The 23,078-nt window shown below is 48.6% G+C and overlaps 3 protein-coding genes across 3 annotated transcripts; 1 reads left to right on the top strand and 2 right to left on the bottom strand.

Annotated features, from left to right (window-relative positions):
* Positions 1 to 512: 512 nt before the first annotated feature.
* Positions 513 to 1,537, bottom strand: LOC149916499 (olfactory receptor 14A16-like). The gene is made up of 2 exons (XM_090147777.1): positions 644 to 1,537; positions 513 to 557 (listed from the first exon to the last, which is right to left on the bottom strand). Exons 1-2 carry the CDS (start codon positions 1,535 to 1,537, stop codon positions 513 to 515), a joined length of 939 nt encoding a protein of 312 aa, XP_090003903.1.
* Positions 1,538 to 10,510: 8,973 nt separating this feature from the next.
* On the top strand, positions 10,511 to 12,300 carry LOC149916498 (olfactory receptor 14J1-like). The gene is made up of 2 exons (XM_090147775.1): positions 10,511 to 10,598; positions 11,318 to 12,300. Exon 2 carries the CDS (start codon positions 11,341 to 11,343, stop codon positions 12,298 to 12,300), a length of 960 nt encoding a protein of 319 aa, XP_090003901.1. The 5' UTR covers positions 10,511 to 10,598; positions 11,318 to 11,340.
* A 2,252-nt stretch (positions 12,301 to 14,552) lies between these two features.
* On the bottom strand, positions 14,553 to 20,885 carry LOC116234979 (olfactory receptor 14J1-like). The gene is made up of 2 exons (XM_090147774.1): positions 19,976 to 20,885; positions 14,553 to 14,632 (listed from the first exon to the last, which is right to left on the bottom strand). The coding sequence occupies exons 1-2, from the start codon at positions 20,883 to 20,885 to the stop codon at positions 14,553 to 14,555; spliced, it is 990 nt and encodes a 329-aa protein (XP_090003900.1).
* Between the last annotated feature and the right edge of the window lie 2,193 nt (positions 20,886 to 23,078).

Genomic DNA, 23,078 nt, shown 5'->3' with positions numbered 1-23,078 from the left:
AAATGCTCTCCAATAGCTTGATGTCCTTCTTAAATTGTGGCACCCAAACTGCACCCAGTGTTTGAGGTGATGCTGTACCAGCACAGAGGAGAGCAGGACAATCCCTTCCCTCACCCAGCAGCCAGCAGTGCTGGCCCTGATGCACCCCAGGGGACGGTTGTCAGGGCAAACTGACAACTGGCTGTCAGGGCAAACAGCTGCTTCATGCTCAACTTGACATCAACCAGAAGCCCCAGATCCCTTTCCCACAGCTGCTTCCCAGCCCTCTGACCACAGTCTGTACACATGGACAAGGTTGCCCCATCCCATGCACAGAATCAAACACTTGCTCTTGTTAACAGTCATGCAGTTGGTGATTGCTCAGCTCTTAATTCCCCTCTTCAAGGCCTCTCCACAGACTTCAGGCAAACTTCAGGCAGTGCAATGTGGATATCTTGTTTTATTAAGCAGATGCTAATTTAGCACTGATCTACATTTGAATGCATATTTATATAGATGGAAATATAAACAAATCAGAATCGTTCCTCAGTGGAATGCAGATAAACAAAACCATCGACCTGAGAGAACAATAAAAGGAAGTGACTCTAAAGACTGCAAGAACAGAGAGTGAACTCAGAAACATTTGTGAAATGACTGTCCTAACTGAACACATGAGCTCCTTGTTTCTAACACTGTAGATGAGAGGGTTCAGTGTTGGGGGCACCACTGAGTACAGAACTGCCACTGTCAGATCCAGGGATGGGGAGGATAGGGAACGAGGCTTCACGTAAGCAAAGGTACCAGTGCTGACAAAGAGGGAGAGCACAGCCAAATGAGGGAGGCACGTGGAGAAGGCTTTGTGCTGTCCCGGCTCAGAGGGCATCCTCAGCACAGCCCTGAAGATCTGCACATAGGAGAAAAGAATGACAGCAAAGCACCCAGATGCTAAAGAGGCACTGACCACAAGAACCCAAATGTCTTTGAGGTTGGAGTGTGAGCAGGAGAGCTTGAGGAGTTGGGGAATTTCACAGAAGAACTGATTGATGGCATTGCCTTGGCAGAGAGGCAGTGAAAATTTGTTGGCAGTGTGCAGCAGGGAATAGAGAACGCCAGTGCCCCAGGGAGCTGCTGCCATGCTGGCACAAGCTCTGCTGTCCATCAAGGTCCCATAGTGCAGGGGCTTGCAGATGGCAACATAGTGGTCATAGGACATGATGGTGAGAATGCAATACTCTGCTGAGATGAAGAAGAGAAAGAAAAAGACCTGTGCAGCACATCCTGCATAGGAGATGGTCCTGGTGCCCCAGAGGGCATTGGCCATGGCTTTGTGGAGAGTGATGGAGATGCAGCCCAGGTCGAGGAGGGCGAGGTTGAGGAGGAAGAAGTCCATGGGGGTGTGCAGGCGGTGGTGGCAGGCTACGGCTGTGCTGATGAGGCCGTTGCCCAGGAGGGCAGCCAGGTAGATGCCCAGCAAGAGCCAGAAGTGCAGGAGCTGCAGCTGCCGTGTGTCTGCCAATGCCAGCAGGAGGAACTCGCTGATGGAGCTGCTGTTGGGCATCTGCAGTTCCTGGGCATGGAGTCCTGTGCAGAGTGCAGAATATAATAACAAGTCAAGATCTTTTTCACAGAAACTCCCCATGCTACACTATAAAAACTTATCTTTCTCTTTGGAAAATGTTCATTTAACTCCATAACCTGAATTTATTTTCATGACCTTCGCAATCCCTTAAGAAGGAGAAGCTTGAGGAGCTCTAATTTTCCTCTCATTTCCTAATCATATCCCAGCCTCCTGGATATTTTTCTCCTATGAGCAATTTCCATGTCTCATATCTCTATCTTGTCTGCATTCAGAGTGTCCATCCCAACCTCTGAGCACTTAAATTTCTCTTAGAGAAAGCTGCCTGTTTGCAGGGTAAGTGCATTACTCATCACAGCAGAAAAAGATGATAATTTCAGCTGGTGCTGTCCTTTGGAGGGGAAAGGTTGAAAGCACTTTAAGAGATGATTCGCATAACAGCAGATTAAGAAAGGTACAGTTTAGGATGCTCAGAGATGTGTTCGTATTTCACAGCTCCTTTCAGATTCCTACCCCCAACACTTTCCCCGTCCCAAAGAACAGGAAATTGAAAATCCCTGCCTTGTTCTCCTCTTGCTCTTAGAAACACTGCTGGTGCAGTAGCTGTGATCCCCCTGTCCCAGGCAGCAGCTGTGTCAGCAGAAGGCCCCTGCCCTGCCCTGCTAGGGGGCTCCTTCTCCCCACACGTCTCCCCACAGCACCCTGGGCAGCTCCTCAGGCAGGCTGAGTGCTGAGTGCTGAGTGCTGAGTGCTGAGTGCTGAGTGCTAAGTGCTGAGTCTGGCAGGCAGCAGAGTCCCTGCCCCAGCACACAGCCCCTGGGGCACAGCAGGGACCTGCTCTGCAGGACAGCCCTGGGCACCCGGCTGCAGTCCCGGCTGCACAGCCTGCAGCCGTCCTGGGACACGCAGCCCTCAGGGTTGTGCTCTGATGCTGCAGCACCAAAGCCTTCAGCTGGAGCAGGTCTTTCTCCACAGTAAGGAAACACAGTGTGTTTTCATCCACATCTGCACTGGGATGTCCCAAATTTAGTGATCCCTCCAGGAAAACTTATCAGCAATGCCTGTAACAAAAGGCTTACCTTCTCAAAGACTGTGAGCAATGCTCCTGCAGTGAGCACACAGCCTGCTCATACTCCACCCAGCTTGTAAGCTCTCTACCTTCTCTTCTCTCCCTCTCATCCACAGATCATGCCCCCAGCCCTGCTGATCAGTGCCCTAGATCTTCTCCTGGGCCCAGCTGTCTCTCTGCAGCACTGCCTACTTGTATGAGCTCCCTATGTCCCAGGAGCCCATCCCAGCTCAGCAGCAGAGGATGTCATTTTCTCTTCCTCACTGCTCTCCCTGGAGATGTCCTTGGGGCTGCGGGGCTGGCAGCTCCTAATAGACAACAGGGTCATCTCTGCAAAACGAACTTTGCAGTCAGATGAATTAATCCAGAATTCCAGAACTGTGGTTCATCCTAACAGATCATGCTTGCCAGAACAGCTGCAAATGCCTCATCTGGAAACCACTGCTCATGGCCCTTAACAGAAAGGGATCCTCTGACTTCCCCTGCACAGAGCAGTCATTCAGCTGAGGCAATCAGTGCAGGTGTCTCATCTCCAGATGGAAAAGACGGAGTTGAAATTAGGTTCAGTTCCCCCCAGACCCACAGGGGATAGGACTCCTGTTGGTTCAGATCAGATGTGCACAATGAGTTGCCTGCATGTGTGAGCCCCTGGTCTGCATCCTTTGTCTTCCTTCAGCAGGAAGTTGCTTGCTTGCATACAGACACTCAGTGATGACCAAGGTGCCTGTGGGGCTCCTAGATGTGTGCAACAGTGCCTGCAAGCTGTGGTAGACAACCTCTGAGAGAGCCACTTCCGTCCTGAGCATCAGCTGGAGGCCAGACAGAGCTGGGAGCATTCTTGTCCATCCTAAATGACATCAGATCTGCCAGTAATGGGTGCCTGAGAGTGTCATTTTTCACCTCTCCCCTTGGAGCATGCAGCGTTATTCAGCTGACCAAATGGATGAGCTCACCAGATGAAGAGTCAGATCTTTCTCTATTCCCCATCTATTTCATATTCTGGAGCTTAAGGCATTACAAAGCTGTGACACACCTACATTCTTTCACTGATGACACCTTCGTTCTTTCTGGGATCTCCTTTGAATGGCAGTTCCCTGGTATCTCCAGCACACCCCCAGCCAGCTGGCAAATGCAGCGCAAGGCCTTCAGGAAAGCCATGCCCTGGTGGTGTCAGTGCTCGCTGGACAACTGTGAGCCCCAAAGTGGGTCTAGTACCTGTGTGCCACCTTCTGAACACCAGTACTATGGTGTAGATTCAAGGCCCAGCCAGGCTAAATCAAATGATGCTTCTGGCATGGGAAACTTTCTGAAGTGTCTTTACATTAATGAGAACAAACACGAACTCAGTGAGCTCAAAATCTTGGTGCATTTGCAGTCCTGGAGTCTTGTTCAGATCACAGAGACATGGTGGGATGGTTCCCACCTCTGAACTGTAGCAGAGGGGGTACGGACTCTTTATGATGGATGGTCAAGGAAGAAAAGGATAGGCTGCTGCCCTCTGTGAGAGTGCACTGAGCTCTGCCTGGGGGTGGCAGAGCAGCCAACTGAGAACTGAAGGAAATGGCTCAAACGAGAGACCAGCCGCATCTGTTCCTTGCTTCTTGATCAGGAAAAACAAGGGAAAGGGGACCCAAAAAGACAAACAGGAGCCTCACATTTTCAGGCCCTTGTCCCACTCAGGAATGTTACTCTCTCCAGTACCTGCTGCAGGGACAGCCCAGCAGAGCATACGACATCCAGAAGATCCCTGGAGAGTGCTGCTGACAGCTTCTTGATCAAGCCATAGAAGAACCAAAGAGGAGAGCTGCTCTGCTGGATCTCATAGTCACCAGCAAGGAGGAAGTCGTTGGGAATATGAGTATCAAAGATAGCCCGGGCCACAGTGCTCATGAGATAGTAGAGATTTCTGAAGGGAGGGCGAAAGACAAATTCATGACTCTAGGCTCACACAAACTCACAACAAGCTCACGGACATCAGGAGAGATCACCTTGGATTCTTCGTACAGAAATTGGTAACAAGAAGTGGTCAGTTGGCAGCAGAAGAGGCTTTGTCCTGGTATGCCTTTTGAGATGAATTTGAAAGCCTAAAGCTCAAACATGGTTGAATCTGCCCAGGAATATCTAAGAAAATAAGGGCATGTAGAAATACATATGCAGCAAAAGGAAGGCTAGGGTGAATGTGGACCAAGTGGAATGGGGCAGGGTACCTGTTATGAAGGGCATGACAGGCATGAAGGGCATGAAGGGCGTGATGAATCCTGTGCTGCATGTCACCATCTAAAAGAAGCTCTGAGAAAAACAAATAGAACTCAGCACTGCAGTGTGACTCAATCAGTGCATAGACTGAGAGATGTCATGGACAGTTCTGGGCAGGGAAATTCTGGGAGGCACCAGGCTCTGTGCAAGACACAAATGGATCTTCTCTTCTTTGTGAAGCAGTAAGTCCAAAAGATGTTCATTAATGTCAAACAATGGTTTGAAGACCCAAATAGAAATAAAGAAAAGCATACTAACACACTTCTCAACTTCTAATCACCTCATGAGTACTCTCTCATTTTAGGTTGAAAACACTAGTCATTGAGGAAATTTTGTGTCTTTTTCTGTTTTTCTTTTTCATAAATAAAGTTTTTTTCTAGATTGGGTTTGCAGGATAGAAATGCCTTCATGTACAGGCACACAGACAGTGGTGCCAGTGCCAATGCCCTGTGACCAATGCCCAGTGTCCACCGCTGCTCTACCCTGCTGCGTATTTGATGTCCCTCATCCTGCAGGTGTCTCCAGCTCTCCTAAATCAATGACCATGGTTCAGGGCATGTTTTCAGCAGGCCATCAGGACACATACTCTTCTCACTTCTCTCCAGATTAACCCATTCCTTGCTCTTTGTTCATTCAAATGCTTCCCAACTATTTGGCTGATCTGTGACCTTCAGGGAGATTATTGCTCCATCTCTCCAAAGTCCAATTGATTCTTTTCCCAACTCCTTAATTGTGATTATATGTATATCCTCCTTTCTCTGTCAAACACATTTCTTGTAATATAAAAATAGTCCCTGTGAAAGACTAACTTCATTAGATGCAGCTTGGACAAGGCATGCAGTTGATCACTGTGTTTTACTGTTCATTCAGTTGAATCGTATTACCTACCATTTGTTGGCTAAAAAAATGAAATGAAATGAAATGAAATGAAATGAAATAAAATAAAATAAAATAAAATAAAATAAAATAAAATAAAATAAAATAAAATAAAATGGAAATCTTTCATTTCCCATGTGCAGCTGGTTCTCTGAGGAAAGAGTTGTTGCAAAGAAGGTTGAATGATGCATGGGTGACTGCAGAGGAGACGTTTGATGGGAGGAAAAGTGGTGCAAGTCCCATGGGGCCAATGTGAGTAGAAATGGGGTGGGGAAGGTGAGGAGGACATTTCTACACACAGTGACAGAGCAAAGCTCATTGGGGACAGCCTGGGTCAATATCAATTGCCAAGTGCTGCTTGAACTTCTTGTTTAAACCCAACCATAAATTAATAATTAAATTGTCTTCATAAATGCCTGTTGTTCTCTTCCTCTTTAAGCTCCAGATACCTCTCCAGATACCTGCCCAGTTTTCTGTACAAGTTCTGAACACCTGAAGAAGATGACAGGAAGGCACAAGGCACAGGAGGGCTCTTCAGGTTGAAATGGGCCCCAGGGGGCATTTGCTGCTGGGTCCATCAACCTCCAATGCACAGAGAAGATTGCATGAAGTGCTCAAGAAGACAAAGTCAGAAAGAACAGTGAAGTTTCTTGGAGTATTAATGGGCCCCACTGAGGCCCATTGACAAGCCAGCTTCCCCAGGGACTTGTTAGAGCAGATAATGGGAAGCCATGATTGCAGGCAGACCACGGCAGTGGGATGGTGGCTGTGATGCTGAGCAAAGCCTCCTTTGTCTTGTGAAGCAGAAAGGCCAAGCCCTGATCCCCAGAGCCTTGGCAGGGAGATCGTGTCCCTCCTGCTGGCTCAGGGCCCTTCCTGGGGCAGTGGGATGGAGGTTTGTCTGATGTCAAATGAAAGACCAGGGCACAGCAGCTGCCAGACTCTGCATGGGGTGCAAGGATGCCGTGAGGCCCAAGTCCCATGTGGGCAGTGTGTCTTATCAGAGGATGTGGGATGTGAGAAGGGCCCATTGTGAACAAGCAGTCAATCCCAGTGAAACCTTGAACTCCTGGTCTTTCAGCTCTTCTGCCCTCCTTTGGACAGTTTCCAATAGTTTTATGTCCTTTATGTTCTGCAGTGCCCAGAAACGCTCCCAGTGCTCCAGCAGTGCAGAGCAGATCAGGAAAATCCCCCCTCAGTTCCACATTTAGCAATTGCATGCACAGTGTACCCAAGGGAATGGTTGGCCTTCCTGGCTGCCTGGGCACACTGCTGACTCATGTTCAATTTGATGTTGACCAGGACCCCCAGTCCCTTTCAGTCAAACTGCTCTCCAGTGTCCCATATTCAGTCAGTGAGTATGTTCAGGGTTGCCCCTTGCCAGGTGCAGAATCAGGCACTTGTTCTTGTTACATGTATTACAATTGGTGCTGTGTTCTGTGATGCCCAGAAGTGCTCCCAGTGCTCCAGGTGAGGCTGCAGCAGTGCAAAGCAGAGGGGGACAATCCCTTCCTTCACCCAGCTGGCAATGCTTTTCTTAGTGCGCCCCAGGGGATGGTTGGCCTTCCTGGCTACCCGGGCACACTGCTGACAAATGTTCAGTGTGATGCTGACCAGAACCTCAAATCTCCCTCAGTGGGACTGCTCTCCAATATCCCATCCCCAATCAGGTGTGTATGCCCACAGTTGTCCCTACCCAGGTGCAGAATCAGGCACTATTTCTTGTTACACTTCATGCTTCATAAGTAAGTGGTGCTTACCCAGTTCTCTAACTTGTCCACATCTCTTTGTAAGTCCTCTCCACTCAATGGAAACAACAGCTCCTACCGATTTGGCATCATCAGCAAACTTGCTCAAAACATCTTGTAGTCCTACATGAAAGCTATTGATGAAAACATTAAAGAGAAATACCCTTAAATGGAGCCCTGGAGAACCTTGCTAGTGACAGTCCATTAGCCTGATGCAACCCCATTTGCTGTAATCCTTTGGTCTGACCTATTGGCCAACTGCTCACTCATCACATTACGTTTCTGCGTAGCTGTATGCGGGACATTTGACCCAGAAGGATGCTGTGAGAAATAGTCAAACTATTCTCTCTATACTCTATTGAAATCCTGAAGGATAACCTCAACTGGCTTCCCTTCGTCGACTCAATGGATGATGTTGTCATAAAGGGACATTAAGTTAAACAGGACATTCCACTCATGAACTTGTGTTGGCTGTGACCAATGACAGAATTGTCCTTCCGGTGTTTTTCAGTAACTCCCAGCATCATTTTCTCCATAAGTTTACCAGGCACTGAAGTAAGAATGACAGATCTGTAATTCCTGATGTCCTCTTACTTCCTCGTGTTTAGAATAAGGACAGTGTTTGCCATCTTTCTGTCAACTGGGAACTGGCATGACCCTAGACTTCTTCTGATGCCATTCACATGAGAGCCCAGAGTAAACTCAGGTGTCATAAGTGAAAGACTGTAGATGTGTCATACCTTTGTAATGCCTTGAACTCCAGACTATGCCACAGATGAAGCAGAGAGGAAGATCTGGCTCTTGTGTTCTGAGCTCATCCATTTGGTCAGCAGAATGACACAACATGCTCTGTGGGGACAGGTGCAAAAGGCACAGTGGGTGCCCCAAGCACAGGGCTGTGGTGGCATTTAGGATGGCCAAGAATACCTCCCTTCTGGCCCTCAGCTGATGCTCAGGAAGGAGTGGTTTGTCTCACAGATTTTCCACCACAGTTTACAAGCACGAGCACACAGCTAGGATCACCCCAGGCACCTTGGTCATCCCTGAGTGTGTGTGTGTGAGCAGTGCAGTCCCTGCTGAATAAAGAGCAAGGATTCAGATGAGGGGCTCACACATAGACACCTCACTGTGCACATCTGAACTCAGCTAAGAGGACTTCTGGCTCCCATGGTTCTGTGAGGAACTGAACCCATTTCAGCCCCAGGGTTTCCATTTGAGAGTGAGATGCCTAAACCTAGAGTTTTGGTTGGGCTGGCCTGATAGAATCAGAACAAAGGGGAATGGCTTTAAATTAAAAAAGGAAGAATGAGTTTAGATGTTAAGAAGATATTTTTTTACTCACAGACACTGGACAATATTATTGAAAGAGGCTGTGGATTACCCATCCTTGGAGGCATTCAAGGTCAGAATGGATGGGATTGTGGACTGACTGATCAGGTGGATAGCAACCCTACCCATGGTTGGGGGATTAGAAATGGGTGATCTTCAAAGTCCCCTCCAGCCAAAGCCTTTCTATGATTCTGTAATGTTATGACTGCATTTACAGATCATGTTCAGAGGTTTCCAGATTTACCATTTTTTTTTCTCTAACAGTCAAATTTCTTCCTGTAGGAACAACTGTGTTTCTGGAATCCAGTGGATGTGTTGATTAGTTGAGCTGACTTTGAAGTACATTCTGTAGCTATGACCCTACTGCCTTACAGGAGCTCTCAGTTCAGGAGGGCCATGGATATCTCCATTGAGAGAAGGAAATCACATCCTCCGCTGCTGAGCTGTGCTGGGCTCCTGGGACACAGGGAGCTTATAGAAGTGGGCAGCACTGCAGAGAGAGCTGTGCCCAGGAGAAGCTCTTGTGCAGCACACAGCAGAGCTGGGAGCATGATCTGCAAATGAGTGGGAGACAAGAGAAGGAAGAGCAATTACAGAATGTGAACAGTGTGAGAAGGCTGTGAGCTCACAGGAGGAGCACTGCTGACAGCCTTTGACGTGGTAAGTTGCTGCAGACAATGCATCTGCTTTTACTGGAGGGATGAATAAATCTGGGACATCCCATTGCAAAACAGGTTGCATACACTCTGTGCCTCTTCATCAAGGAAGAACTTCTGCTCCAGCTGAGGGCTTCCGTGCTGCAGCATCAGAGCACAGCCCTGAGGGCTGCATGTCCCAGGATGGCTGCAGGCTGTGCAGCCGGGGCTGCAGCCGGGTGCCCAAGGCTGTCCTGCAGAGCAGGTCCCTGTTGTGCCCCAGGGGCTGTGTGCAGGCTCAGCACTCAGCACTCAGCACTCAGCACTCAGCGCTCAGCACTCAGCACTCAGCCTGCCCGGGGAGCTGCCCAGGGAGCTGCGGGGAGATGTGTTGGGGGGAAGGAGCCCCCCAGCAGGGCAGGGCAGGACATGTGCCTTCTGCTGCCACAGCTGCTGCCTGGGGCATGGGCGAAACTGCACCAAAGGACACTTCTGTGGAGACATTCCATGTTTCCATCTTTCAGATAAGAAGTTGCATAGTCTGTGCTTATACTTTCTTCTTAAAGGAATGTGAAAATTAGTTTGAACTACTTTCTGAGACTGTGGAATCATTATGTGGAGAGATCATCAAACCTGCATGAAACCTCAGAAATTATCCATACCCACTCTTCTGCCTACAGACAGCACCAAAATCCCTTCTGTTGGCCCCATCAGCATGTGTGTGACCTGCTCTGTGCTACCTGCAGACAGGGAGATGCTGCTGAACAGTGCCCTGCTGCCAGGAGGGGTCTGAAGGGCACAGCTGAGTGCACAGGATCTGTGATGGGGTCTATGGGTGATACCAAGAAGGAGATGTGGGAAGCAGCTACTGCCTGGGAGAACTGCAGGCTGCAGATACAGGGGCAGAGACAGGCAGGGAACTTGTGACAGAAAGGTTGGATATGGGCTTCTCCCCATCTGTCCCTCCAGTACAGATGCCTTCCTGTGAGCAAGCCCCTTTCCTCCTTCCCCCCAGAGCTGGGCTGAGAGAGAGCAGTTGGACATTGGCCCTCTGCACAGCCCAGGCTCTTCTCCGGAGCAACCTGTGTGTGCAGCCATCCTCCAGCTGAGCAAGGGGCAGCACGGGGCAGGTAGGAACAAGCCTGATGGACAGAGTAGCTTGACTCTTCTCTAAGTGACAGTGAGGGGGTTTTACCTCTGTGCACTGACTTGCACTTACTCCTGGAAAGCAAACATGAAGATATTTACAATTTCACAATTTATTTTGTGGGGAATCCAAATCCAAAAACAGAAAATTTTCTTTCCTCTCATCTTCTTGAGAGCAAGGTGTGAAGTTGACTTTAATCAGTGGGAGACTGCATACAGCAAAGCTTGTGAAATCCTATTACTCATACAGGATCCGAAAAAAACAGAGTATACTGCAAATTGATTTGAAGTCAGGCTATCTCCTACCAAAGAGACAAAATGTGTAGAAGTTTGGTTCAGTGCTGCTCTCATGAGCATCCTTCTCTCCCTTGCCTAGTATGTCAGCATGAGCACTGTGATTCTGATAGTATGGACCCATCTCTGAAGGATGGAAAAGAAGGATGAAATGAATCCCATCGCCTTCCCTTACCCAGGCAGGAGGACAGTGTTCCAATATCATGTCTCACTGTGTTAAACAGAGAATATCCCCAAAGAGCCACTCGACAGAATCTGAATAATTCAAAGCAGGAATCCAAGTGCAGAAATTTCCCCACTTCAAATCCAGGAGACACTGCTGGAAACTTCCATGTCCCCAAAGGATGAGAACAGACTGACTGCTCTGAAGTCTTTTTTACCATCAACATGTCTTATCCTCCTTTCACAGAACCACATCCCCAGAAGTACCAGATGCCCAACAGCAGCTCCATCAGCGAGTTCCTCCTGCTGGCGTTGGCAGACACGCGGCAGCTGCAGCTCCTGCACTTCTGGCTCTTGCTGGGCATCTACCTGGCTGCCCTCCTGGGCAACGGCCTCATCAGCACAGCCGTAGCCTGCCACCACCGCCTGCACACCCCCATGGACTTCTTCCTCCTCAACCTCGCCCTCCTCGACCTGGGCTGCATCTCCACCACTCTCCCCAAAGCCATGGCCAATGCCCTCTGGGGCACCAGGACCATCTCCTATGCAGGATGTGCTGCACAGGTCTTTTTCTTTCTCTTCTTCATCTCAGCAGAGTATTGCATTCTCACCATCATGTCCTATGACCGCTACGTTGCCATCTGCAAGCCCCTGCACTATGGGACCTTGATGGACAGCAGAGCTTGTGCCACCATGGCAGCAGCTCCCTGGGGCGCTGGGGCTCTCTATTCCCTGCTGCACACTGCCAATACTTTTTCCCTGCCTCTCTGCCAAGGCAATGCTGTGGATCAGTTCTTCTGTGAAATCCCCCAGATCCTCAAGCTCTCCTGCTCACACTCCTACCTCAAAGAAATTTGGCTTCTTCTGGTCAGTGCGTCTTTAGTCCTTGGATGTTTTGTTTTCATTGTTGTATCCTATGTTCAGATCTTCAGGGCTGTGCAGAGGATGCCCTCTGAGCAGGGACGGCACAGAGCCTTCTCCACGTGCCTCCCTCACCTGGCCGTGGTCTCTCTGTTTCTCAGCACAGGCATGGTTGCCTACCTGAAGCCCCCCTCCATCTCCTCCCCATCCATGGATCTGGTAGTTTCATTTCTGTACTTGGTGGTGCCTCCAGCAGTGAACCCTTTCATCTACAGCATGAGGAACCAGGAGCTCAAGAATGCAGTGAAGAAAATGATGTCATTGTCACATTTCAGCAGGCATAAACTTCACACCTGTCTCAACAAGTGACTCAGTGTGTACAATAACAAACTTATTTTTCTTACTCATTATAATATTTATCTATGTTTATCATTTCATTTTTCTTTAATGTTCATATATATGTGTGTGTAATTATCATTAGTGGTTATCATGGTCCTATACATATGTTTGGCTTCCTTCTAGTTGTACTGAGGCATCACCTTGCTCTCTTTCTCCTGGAGCCCATAGGAACTCTGGCTCAGTGCTGACTTTCTCACAGACTCCGTGTTCCATCTCTGTGTTTGCAGGCAAATGAGATGCCAGCAGGCACCGTGGAGCTGATATAGGCTTGATTAGCAAATGGGATCAATGTATTAGCCGATTGAACAATATATTACTTTAGCAGAAGGAATCAGTGTGTGCTCGTCCTAAAACTTCTGTGTTTAGTTTTGATTGGTGTGTGAATAGCCCTGTTTTTATCAATCATCCTGTTTCACAGAAGCTCTGAAATCACTTTTTTTGCCTCTGCCAGGTGCAAGGACTTGTTCTTTGGTTTGATATAACTGTTTGTAGTTACACCAGGCCAAGATAGAAAGTTGCTGATTGTGGCAAATCTAGCAATGGAAATTTGCCAAATTGGGGTAAAAGAGCTAAAAGGTGAGCCAGGGTGCACAGTGATGAAGAGGAAGATGAAATAAAGGGGAGGAAGTAGGTGTTATGAGGAGGACATGCAGTGTCAGGGGCTGTGCTGGGGGCCCATCTCTGTACTACTGCACGCATGCTGCCCCACACAGTGCCTGCACTGAGCTGCCAGGGGCTGCCTGTGGGGCGGTGGGGCTGGGCTGTCCTGCAGAGGGGAAGGCACACGGAGCCTCATGCTGCAGGGCTGGGACTCCAAAATCAGCCTGGAACTCAGCGCCCAGCTGTGCTGTGCTCACCTTGCCTGGCTCCCAGGTGCCCCCTGTGCTGCTCTGTCACTGCCCCTCCTCAACAGGACGGGGGAGAAAACACATCTCTGCAATTCCTGGGTTGAGGCACAAGGTGCTTATTCTTTCCTTGCTTAAAACCCAATGACAACAAATTGTGTGTGTTAATGGCTACATATCAAATGCAGGGTTTTTTTCTGCACACTTTGGAAAAGCTATTGAATTCAGTGTCCCTTTCACCTCAGTATATTATTTGAAACTACACCTAACTGACAACACATTTGACTAATAGTTTATGTAATTTAATGATTTCCAACACAGAAATCTGCTCACTGTTAGTTAGGGTTTCACATTCCTCTTATTCCTTACCTATTTACTGTAATCAAAGTGATATGCCATGTTTCTATTTCATCTTTGTTATCTACATCCTGACCTATTTTCCTAATATTTAGAAATAACTTCCTAAACTCATCCTGTGTACCAGCTATTTATTTCTGTTCTTACTGTCAGACCCAGTCTGTTGTGTCACTGCAGCTCGGGTAATGATTCACTTCTGAATGCTTTGGTCATTTGCTGAACTCCAGACCATTCAATAACAGCTCTCTGGATCCCAAAATAAAGGTTTCTACATTACTTATCTACCAGGTGCCAGTTGTACACAAAGAAACAAACTAATAAACAATTTCTCGGTGTGTACTGTAAAAAGATGTGTTTTACTATAACACAGCCTTAGTCCTGAGATTTACAATGCTTTGTTTACCTCAATATTATAAGGATCTAAATGAGAAATCAGTATTTTCCCCAAAGTTCATTACATGTTGTGTTTCCTTATGGTCAGAATGATAATCTGGATGCTTTGTCAGTACATCAGTTACACAGACCAGTACAAAACTCTACCTGGACTTTTGGAAGTCCTTTGGCATGGTCCCACATCACATCCATATCTCTGTGGAGAGATGTGTGGGATGGATTTGAAGGGCAGACTGTTCATTGGATAAGAAATTGGTTGGAAGGTTGCAGCCAAAGGACTGTGGTAAATGGCTCTCTGGGAAATCGGCTCCACCAGGTGGAGGCCGATCACAAGTTATGTCCACAGGGGTCAGCCTTGGGACCAGAGCTGTTCAACGTCTATCAGTGGCATGGATGATGAGACAGAGAGCACCCTCAGCAAGTGTGCTGATGTCACCAAGCTGTGTGGTGCAGTTGGCATGACAGAATGAAGGGGTGCCATCCAGAGGGACCTGGCCAGGCTTGAAAAGTGGGCCCAAAGAAACAGCATGAGGTTCAACAAGATCAAATGCCAGTTTTTGCACTTGTGTCGGGACAAACCCAGGTATGAGGGAAGAACTGCCTGGGAGCAGCCCTGTGGGGAAGGACTTAGAGGACCTGGTAGACGAAAACCTTAACAGGAGCCAGCAGGGGGTGCTTGCAGCCTGAGAGGCCAACTGTACCCAGGTCTGTAACAACAGACAGGTGGTCATCAGAGCAAGGAAGGGCACTGTCCTTTTCCACTCAGCCCTCAGAAGGCCCCATATGTAGCATGACATAAATCTTTTGGAGAAGGCCCAGAGGAAAGCCACAAGGGTGATCAGAGGGCTGGAGGACCTCTCCTAGAAAGACAGGCTAAGGGAGATAGGAGAAGAAACAGCCTAGAGGAAAGCATATTGCAGCCTTCCAGTACTCGCAGAGAGCTGAGAAAGAAGACAGAAATCAACTTTTAACATGGGCAGATATTGATATCATAATGTACAAATGTTTTAAATTAAAAGAGGTGAGATTTAGATTAGAGACTGGGAGGATATTTTCAGTGAGAGGGTTGTGAGGTCCTGGCAGCTGTGATTTCATGATTTTTTGTTGTTGTCAGTATTTCACATCAAAACATCATGTGAAGCAGTGGGAGTTAAAGAGTTAGTGTTCTGGTTCCATTTGCTGCCTTTTATGGGCATTTTGAGCATTCTGATGGGAGGGGAGGAGCGGAATTCCTGGAGCACGTGGTGTGAAGAGGAAGATAGGTGGAGATCCGGACTGCACCACAGTGGCTCTCCCTCAGGCCCCGCTCAGTTTGCAGTGGAGAAGGGCATGTGCTTCCCTTGTACTATCATGAGGACTCGCACTTTGGGCACCCTGATCTCTCTCTCTCATTTTGTTTGATTCAGTAGGATTTAGTAAATTACCATTCCTCCACAGATCGTTGCTGTTGTGATCCACTTGTTAAACCCATCTACTAGCTCTCTGCCCTTCCACTTCTTCCAGAGCGCGTGGCCCGCGACGCACCTTGCTGCAAGGGCAGGGCCAGCAGGATTGCATGGCAAGATTCTAGTACCCATTTCTTTTTATTTGTTTGCTCTTTTGTCACTCCTTTTTTTTTTTCTTTTTTTCTGGGGCCTGTGTCCCCCCTGACAGGGACCTGCTCTAGGGATGACTCTGTAACATAGCTGTTTAGGGGGAATGGCTGAAGGTGTGCGTTTGCAAGTGATGTTTTCCTCTCTCCTTCTTCTGGGGTGGTGAGGGATACAGAGCTGTCTAGGAAATCACAGGCTTTGACTAAGTGGATGAAAGGTTGGTGCCACCAGAGGAACTTTGGGTTCTTTGACCATGGGGAGTAAGGAAGAGAAAACTTGGTGGGAATTGAGAGTAAGTCTGAAGTGAACTGTGAGCAAAAACCAGAGTGAAGTGTGAGTAAAACATGGAGAAAAGTGTGAGTACAGCTGGAGTAAAATAAAGAAAGACCCAAAGTAAAGTGTGGATGGACCCTGAGAAGAGAGTGAGTATACCTGGAGTAGGGTGTCAGTAAAACCCAGAGAAACCTTTGAGTAAAGGGAGAGTAACATGTGAGTAAACTGGAAGAAAAGTTTCAGGAAATCCTGAGTAAAGTCTGAATAAAACACACACACACAAAAAAGTGCGAGTAAACATGGAGTGAAGTGTGAGTAAACTTGGAGGAAAGTGTGAGGTAACCCAAAGTAAAGGGTGTGAGTAGACCCAGAGTATAGTGTTAGTAAAGGTGGAGTAAATTTTAAGCAAATCCCAGAGTGAAGTGTGAGTAAACCTGGAAGAAAGTGTGAGTAAATACTGTGGAGACTAGTTATCAGGGCAAGCAATTCTGCAGCAGGTAAATCTGCTGGATGGCTGGCAGCTTGTAGGCAGGCTGCTGAGCGAGCAGGGTGGGGCTGGCACTGCCAACCCATAACCTCGACACTTGACCCATGGTGATAAGTTTTCAGTATTCTCAAGGGAGGCTCACTTCCGGCCACAGAGCACAGCGGGTTGTTGCTGCCTGCTGAGAAGAGGGAGGGTAAGTCTGTGTGTGGGCATAGCCCACACTGCCTCTACGGTGCTGCAGCTGTGGGTGTGGGAGGTGGCTCAAATGCAGGGTGTATAAGTGCTGTCCCTCTTGGTTTTAGGGGACCGGCTTTCCACTTGGCGCTCTCTGAAACCAAAGGCTTAAACATGGTCTCCACAAGACAGCGGGATTACTCCAAGGAGACCATGATGACCTGGACAGAGGGCCTGCCAGAAATGCAACTATTCAGGTCTGCGGCTGCAGGGAATGCCTGAGCCTGCTGCTGCCAGGGATGGGAGGCAGGGATTCCAGCTGTGTGAGGTGTGAGCAGGTGAATGAGCTGCTCAGCCTGGTGGGGGAGCTGAAGGAGGAGGTGGAGAGACTGAGGGCCAACAGGGAGTGCGAGCAGGAGATGAACTGGTGGAGTGAGTCACTGATGTGCCAGAGGGAAGGATGCCAGGGAGATAATGCAATGATAAGTGGTGGATCCCCTGCCCTGTCACAGTCAGACAGAGCTGACAGAGCAAGAGGGTTGGACGTGCGTCCTGGCTTGAAGTCTCAGGTGCATCCCCTGCCTGCTTACCCTACTTCCTCAGGTCCCGCTAAGCAACAGGTTTGAGACACTGGAAATGGAAGGGGAGATGAGTGGGGAGGTGAGGGAGGATCTGCCTAGGAGGGAGCCTGGGGTGAGGCGGTCACCCCCAAGCCTTGAGACTGCCTCTGTCAGGAAAGGCAGGAGGGGAATTGTGGTGAGCCGTTCCCTTCTCAGGGGAACAAAGGGCCCCATTTGCAGACCCAACCCAACTTGTAGGGAGGTGTGCTGCCTCCCTGGGGCCTGCCTGCATCACAGACATCACCAGAAAAGTCCCAGGTCTGGTTTGCTCCTCTGATTACTACCCATTCTTGATAGTTCCAGTGGGCAGCAGTGAAATTGCTCAGGGAAGCCTGTGAGCTATCCAAGAGGATTTCAGGGGTTAGGGCGAATGGCTGAAGGAGTGGGTTCACCAGTGGTATTTTCCTCTCTCCTTCTTCTGGGGTGGTGAGGGATACGGAGCAGTCTAGGAAATCACAGGCTTGGAATAAGTGGATGAAAGGTTGGTGCCGCCACACGAACTGTGGGTTCCTTGACCATGGGGAGTAAGGAAAAAAAAAGTCAATGTGAATTGAGAGCAAATCTGATGTAAAGTGTGCATAACAACCAGAGTGAAGTGTGAGTAAAACATGGAAAAGAGTGTGAGTAAACCTGGAGTGGTGTGGATAAACTCTGAGTAAAGTGTGAGAAAGACCAGGAGCAAAGTGTGGGTAGACCAGAAGTAGAGCATGAGTACACACAGAGTACGGTTTCAGTAAAAATCGGAGAAAAGTTTGTAAACCCAGAGTGAAATGTGAGTAAACTTGAAGAAATGTTTCAGTAAACGCTGAGGAAAGTGTGAGTAAAACACACACACAAAAGAAGTGTGAATAAACCCAGAGTAATGTGTGAGAGAACTTGGAGTAAAGAGTGAGGTGGGCATTTCAAGGATCCCTGCATTACATTTGTGATACTGTTGTGTGGGGATATGCAGCAAAAGTCACCTTCACAAAAGGAGAGCGAATAATCCAAATTCTTCTGCAAGCTGGTTTTGCTATTAAGCGAGGCAAAGTGAATGGACCTGCCCAGGAGATTCAGTTCTTAGGTATAAAGTAGCAAGATGGGCGTCATCACATTCCAGCAGATGTGATTGACAAAATCACTGCTATGTCTCCACCCACTAGCAAGAGAGAGACACAGTCTTTTCTGGGTGTAGAGGGCTTTTGGAGAATGCATGTTCCAAACTATAGCGTTATTGTGCACTTCCTTCATCAGGTGACGCGGATGAAAAATGACTTCACATTTCAAAGGCAGCAGGCTTTTGAACAGATTAAACAGGACATAGCCCGTGCCATGGCCCTTGGGTCAGTATGGTTGGGACAGGATGTAAAGAACATCCTCTACACTGCTGCTGGAGAGAAAGGTCCCACTTGGAGTTTATGGTAAAGATCCTCAGGAAAGACCCGAGGATGATGCCTGGGATTTTTGAGGTGAGTATAAAGGGGGTTCAAAGAGTGCTACACTCCAACTGAGAAGGAGATCTTAGCTGCATATGAGGGGATTCGGGCTGCTTCTGAAGTAGTCGGTACTGAAACACAGCTCCTCTGGCACCTCAACTGCCAGTGCTGAACTGGATGTTTAAAGGAAAGGTTCCCTCCACCCATCATGCAACTGATGCCACTTGGAGTAAGTGGGTTGCACTGATTACACAGTGAGCAGAGATGGGGAACCTCAGCTGATTTGCAACTCCTGGTTAGATAACAGTGAAACTGACACTCAGTGTCCAGACACAGGCATCAGTTTTAATGAGAATCTGTGCACTGCAGTTATCTGTAAGGTACTGGCACTTCTACAGTTATTTCCATGTGCAGCTACACCTTGTGATGTTATAAGAAACCAAGTAAGCCTTGTGATACTTAATAACTCTATGAGAGGAAGAGAAAGAAAAGAGAGAGACAGAGTTGGGGGGTAGGGAGGAAAGAGGGACAGAGAAAGACATCACAGGTCTGGGTTCCAGCTTTGATCCAGCAGAGAGAAGTGGGGGGTCCTTGACTTGTAAGTGTGCTTGTCTCATAGTTTTGAAGCATGAAAATCTCCAGACAGGACCTTAAGGATCTCTCTGGCATCCTTCTGTGTCTCCTAGGTTTACGGTGTGCCATCCAGGGCTGTGAGTGAGCCGGCAATAAACAAGTCCATCAAAAACAAGTTTGCAGTCAGAACTTCCTACAGCACAATGGGAACGTTTTGGACAGAGCAAGGCTGTCTCATTTTTCACAGGATTCCCTCCTCCCCAAGTGTCCAGCCTTCAGTCTGTTGACATATCAATGTACTTCCAAGCCTTTGCGACAACTCCAGGCACACCACAGGCAAAGTGTTTTTTGTTAGTCTGCTACGTAATGCAGGGCCTGAGGGCTGACACAAGTGCAAGGAGAAAGGAGAATAGCGTGCAAAGGTGGTACAAAGAGAGCAGCACTGAAAAGAGCACGTCCTGCTGCTGCCCATGGCCGTGGCTCCAGGGAAGCAGCAGCACAACTCCAAGGCAGCAGAGAGGGAGCGCCCAGCGGGCGGTGAGGGGCAGCCCCACAGACACCAGGGCTGCTGTAATGTGTGGCATTGGGCTCTTGGTTCCTGCAGCCCTCCTGTGTGCAGGGATGTTCTCTGAGATACAGATGATAGTCTAAGTTTTATTTTTATTATTATTATTTTTTTTATCTACTCAAACAGCCTAGTGCTTGAAGAATAGTAAAGATTTCAGAAGAAAAAATAATGTACATGAGAAATATCAATTAATAATATTATTTATGTGGAGTAAAAACTATTGCAAGAATTAACATAATAAACAAGGAAAAAAATTGAAATATTACATGATGCCATTCCCAGCTTTTCTTGAATTTGTGGTAATCATGTGGAGATGATGAAGATATAATTAATGCTGAAAAAACATACATATAAGTAGTTTTCTGAGGGCATCCTTGAGGTCCCGGTTCCTCATGCTGTAGATGAGGGGGTTCAGTACAGGAGGTACCACTGTGTATAACACTGCCAGCACCAGGTCCAGAAATGGGGAAGAAAGTGATGGGGGTTTCAGGTAGGCAAATGTGGCACTGCTGAGAAACAGGGAGACCACGGCCAGGTGAGGGAGGCACGTGGAGAAGGCTCTGTGCCGTCCCTGCTCAGAGGGCATCCTCAGCACGGCCCTGAAGATCTGCACATAGGACACAACAATGAAAGCAAAGCACCCAGATGCTGAAGATATACTAAGCACCAGAAGTGAATTTTCTTTGAGGTAGGACCGTGAGCAGGAGAGCTTGAGGATCTGGGCAATTTCACAGAAGAACTGATCCACAGCATTGCCTTGGCAGAGAGGCAGTGAAAATGTATTGGCAGTGTGCAGCAGGGAATAGAGAACCCCAGTGCCCCAGGCAGCTGCTGCCATGGTGGCACAAGCTCTGCCATCCATCAAGGTCCTGTAGTGCAGGGGCTTGCAAATGGCAACATAGCGGTCATAGGACATGATGGTGAGAATGCAATACTCTGCTGAGATGAAGAGAAAGAAAAAGACCTGAGCAGCACATCCTGTGTGGGAGATGTGCCTGGTGTCCCAGAGGGCATTGGCCATGGCTTTGGGGAGAGTGGTGGAGATGCAGCCCAGGTCGAGGAGGGCGAGGTTGAGGAGGAAGAAGTCCATGGGGGTGTGCAGGCGGTGGTGGCAGGCTACGGCTGTGCTGATGAGGCCGTTGCCCAGGAGGGCAGCCAGGTAGATGCCCAGCAAGAGCCAGAAGTGCAGGAGCTGCAGCTGCTGCGTGTCTGCCAACGCCAGCAGGAGGAACTCGCTGATGGAGCTGCTGTTGGGCATCTGCTGCCTCTGGGCATGGAGACCTGTCTGAGGAGGGAATAACGGGAAAATGTTACTTCAGACCTCTCCAAAAAAAGCCTTCGCCATGTCTTCTGAATACAGGAGGAATCACAGGAGCAGAGTAAAAAGCCAAAACACGGGGTGTTCTTGAAAGAGAATCAGCTCATTCCTAGCCCTAAAGACAGCGTTTATCAGAGGGTGCCTGAGCCCCTCCTGAGTCCCCATCCCACTCTGTGCTGAGCCCTTAATGCAACTCTTAATCAAGTTCTCATGGCACTAGGAATGGATGCGCAGGCTAACAGTGAAAACAGACCAAGGGGTTGCTGCAGGGAAGGTATGTGCACTGCAGGGATGGCAGTGAGGTGCCCATTTCCCCTCCCAGCCTTTTCAGTCAGCACTCTCCTCTCCCTCCCTGCCCATATCTCTGCTGCCTGCAGCTGTAACTGCCTGCAGCCGCTTCTCTGTCCCCACATCCCATCCCTGGAGCTCACAGAGCACATCACAGCCACTGTGTGCTCAGCTCTGTTCTGCAGACTCCTTCTGGCCTGGCACACCGCCCTTGAAGCACAGCAGGGACCTGCTCTGCAGGACAGCCCTAGGCACCCAGCTCCAGCCCTGGCTGCACAGCCTGCAGCCGTCCTGGGAGACACAGCCCTCAGGGCTGTGCTCTGATGGTGCAGCATGGAAGCCCACAGCTGGAGCAGGTCTTTTTCCATGATAATGAAACAGAGTTTATGCAGCCTGACCTGTAATGCGATGTCTCAAATTTAGTAATCCCACCAGTAAAAGCCACTACGTTGCCTGCAGTGAGAGACTTACCCTGTCAAGGGCTGTGAGAAATGCTCTTTCAGCGAACTCACAGCCTGCTAACGTGGCACACAGCCTGTAAGCTTTTCTTCTTCTGTCCTATCACCTGCAGATCATGTCCCCAGACCTGCTGTGTACTGCACAAAAGCTGCTCCTGTGCATAGCTTTCTCTGCAGTGCTGCCCACTTACATGAGCTCCTTGAGGCCCAGGAGCCCGGCCCAGCTCAGCAGCAGACAATGTGATTTCCTTCTCTCCATGGAGATATCCATGACCCTCCTGAACTAAGAGCTCCTGCAGTGCAGCAGGGTCATCACTACAGTACATACTTCAAAGTCAGCTCAATTAATCAACACAATTCCTGAAGCACGGTTGCTCCTACAAGAAAAAAAAAAAAAAAAAAAAGATCATGAGATCATGAGAGAAACAAATGGCAAATTTGGAAATCCTCCATTCATGACTTCTAAATGCAGTCATAACATTACAGAATCATAGAAACGTTTTGGCTAAAGGGGACTTCAAAGATCACCTAGTTCTAATCCCCCAGCCATGGGCAGCGTTGCCAACCACAAAATCAGTCTGCCCAGAATTGCATTCATTCTGACCTTGAATGCCTCCAAGGATGGGGCATCCACAGCCTCTTTTGATAACATTTTCCAGTGCCTGTGTGTAAAAAATGTCTTTCTAACAACTAATCTCAGTCCCCCCTTTTTAATTTTGAAGCCATTTCCCTTTGTTCTGATTCTATCAGGCCAGCCCATCCTACATGCAGGTTTAGGCATCTCACTCTCAAATGGAAACCCTGGGGCTAAAATGGATCAGTTCCTCACAGAACCATGGGAGCTGGGAGTCCCCTTAGCTGAGTTCAGATGTGCACAGTGAGGTGTCTGTGTGTGAGCCCCTCATCTGAATCCTTGCTCTTTATTCAACAGGGACTGCACTGCTCACACACACACACTCAGGGATGACCAAGGTGCCTGGGGTGATCCTAGCTGTGTGCTCGTGCTTGTAAACTGTGGTGAAAAATCTGTGAGACAGACACCTCCTTCCTGAGCATCAGCTGAGGGCCAGAAGGGAGGTATTCCTGGCCATCCTAAATGCCACCACAGCCCTGTGCTTAGGGCACCCACTGTGCCTTTTGCACCTGTCCCCATGGAGCATGTTGTGTCATTCTGCTGACCAAATGGATGAGCTCAGAACACAAGAGCCAGATCTTCCTCTCTGCTCCATCTGTGGCAACTCTGGAGTTCAAGGCATTACAAAGCTATGACATATCTACATTCTTTCACTCATGACACCTTACTAGTTTGCTCTGGACTCTTATGAGAGTAGCATCAGAAGAAGTCTAGGGTCATGCCAGTTCCCAGTTCAGAGGAAAATGGCAAACA

Source organism: Phasianus colchicus, chromosome 10, assembly GCF_987193195.1.
Source record: "Phasianus colchicus chromosome 10, bPhaCol1.hap1.1, whole genome shotgun sequence".
NCBI lineage: Eukaryota > Metazoa > Chordata > Aves > Galliformes > Phasianidae > Phasianus > Phasianus colchicus.
Note: the sequence above shows the minus strand (reverse complement) of the source record. Positions and strands in the feature narration are given on the sequence as shown.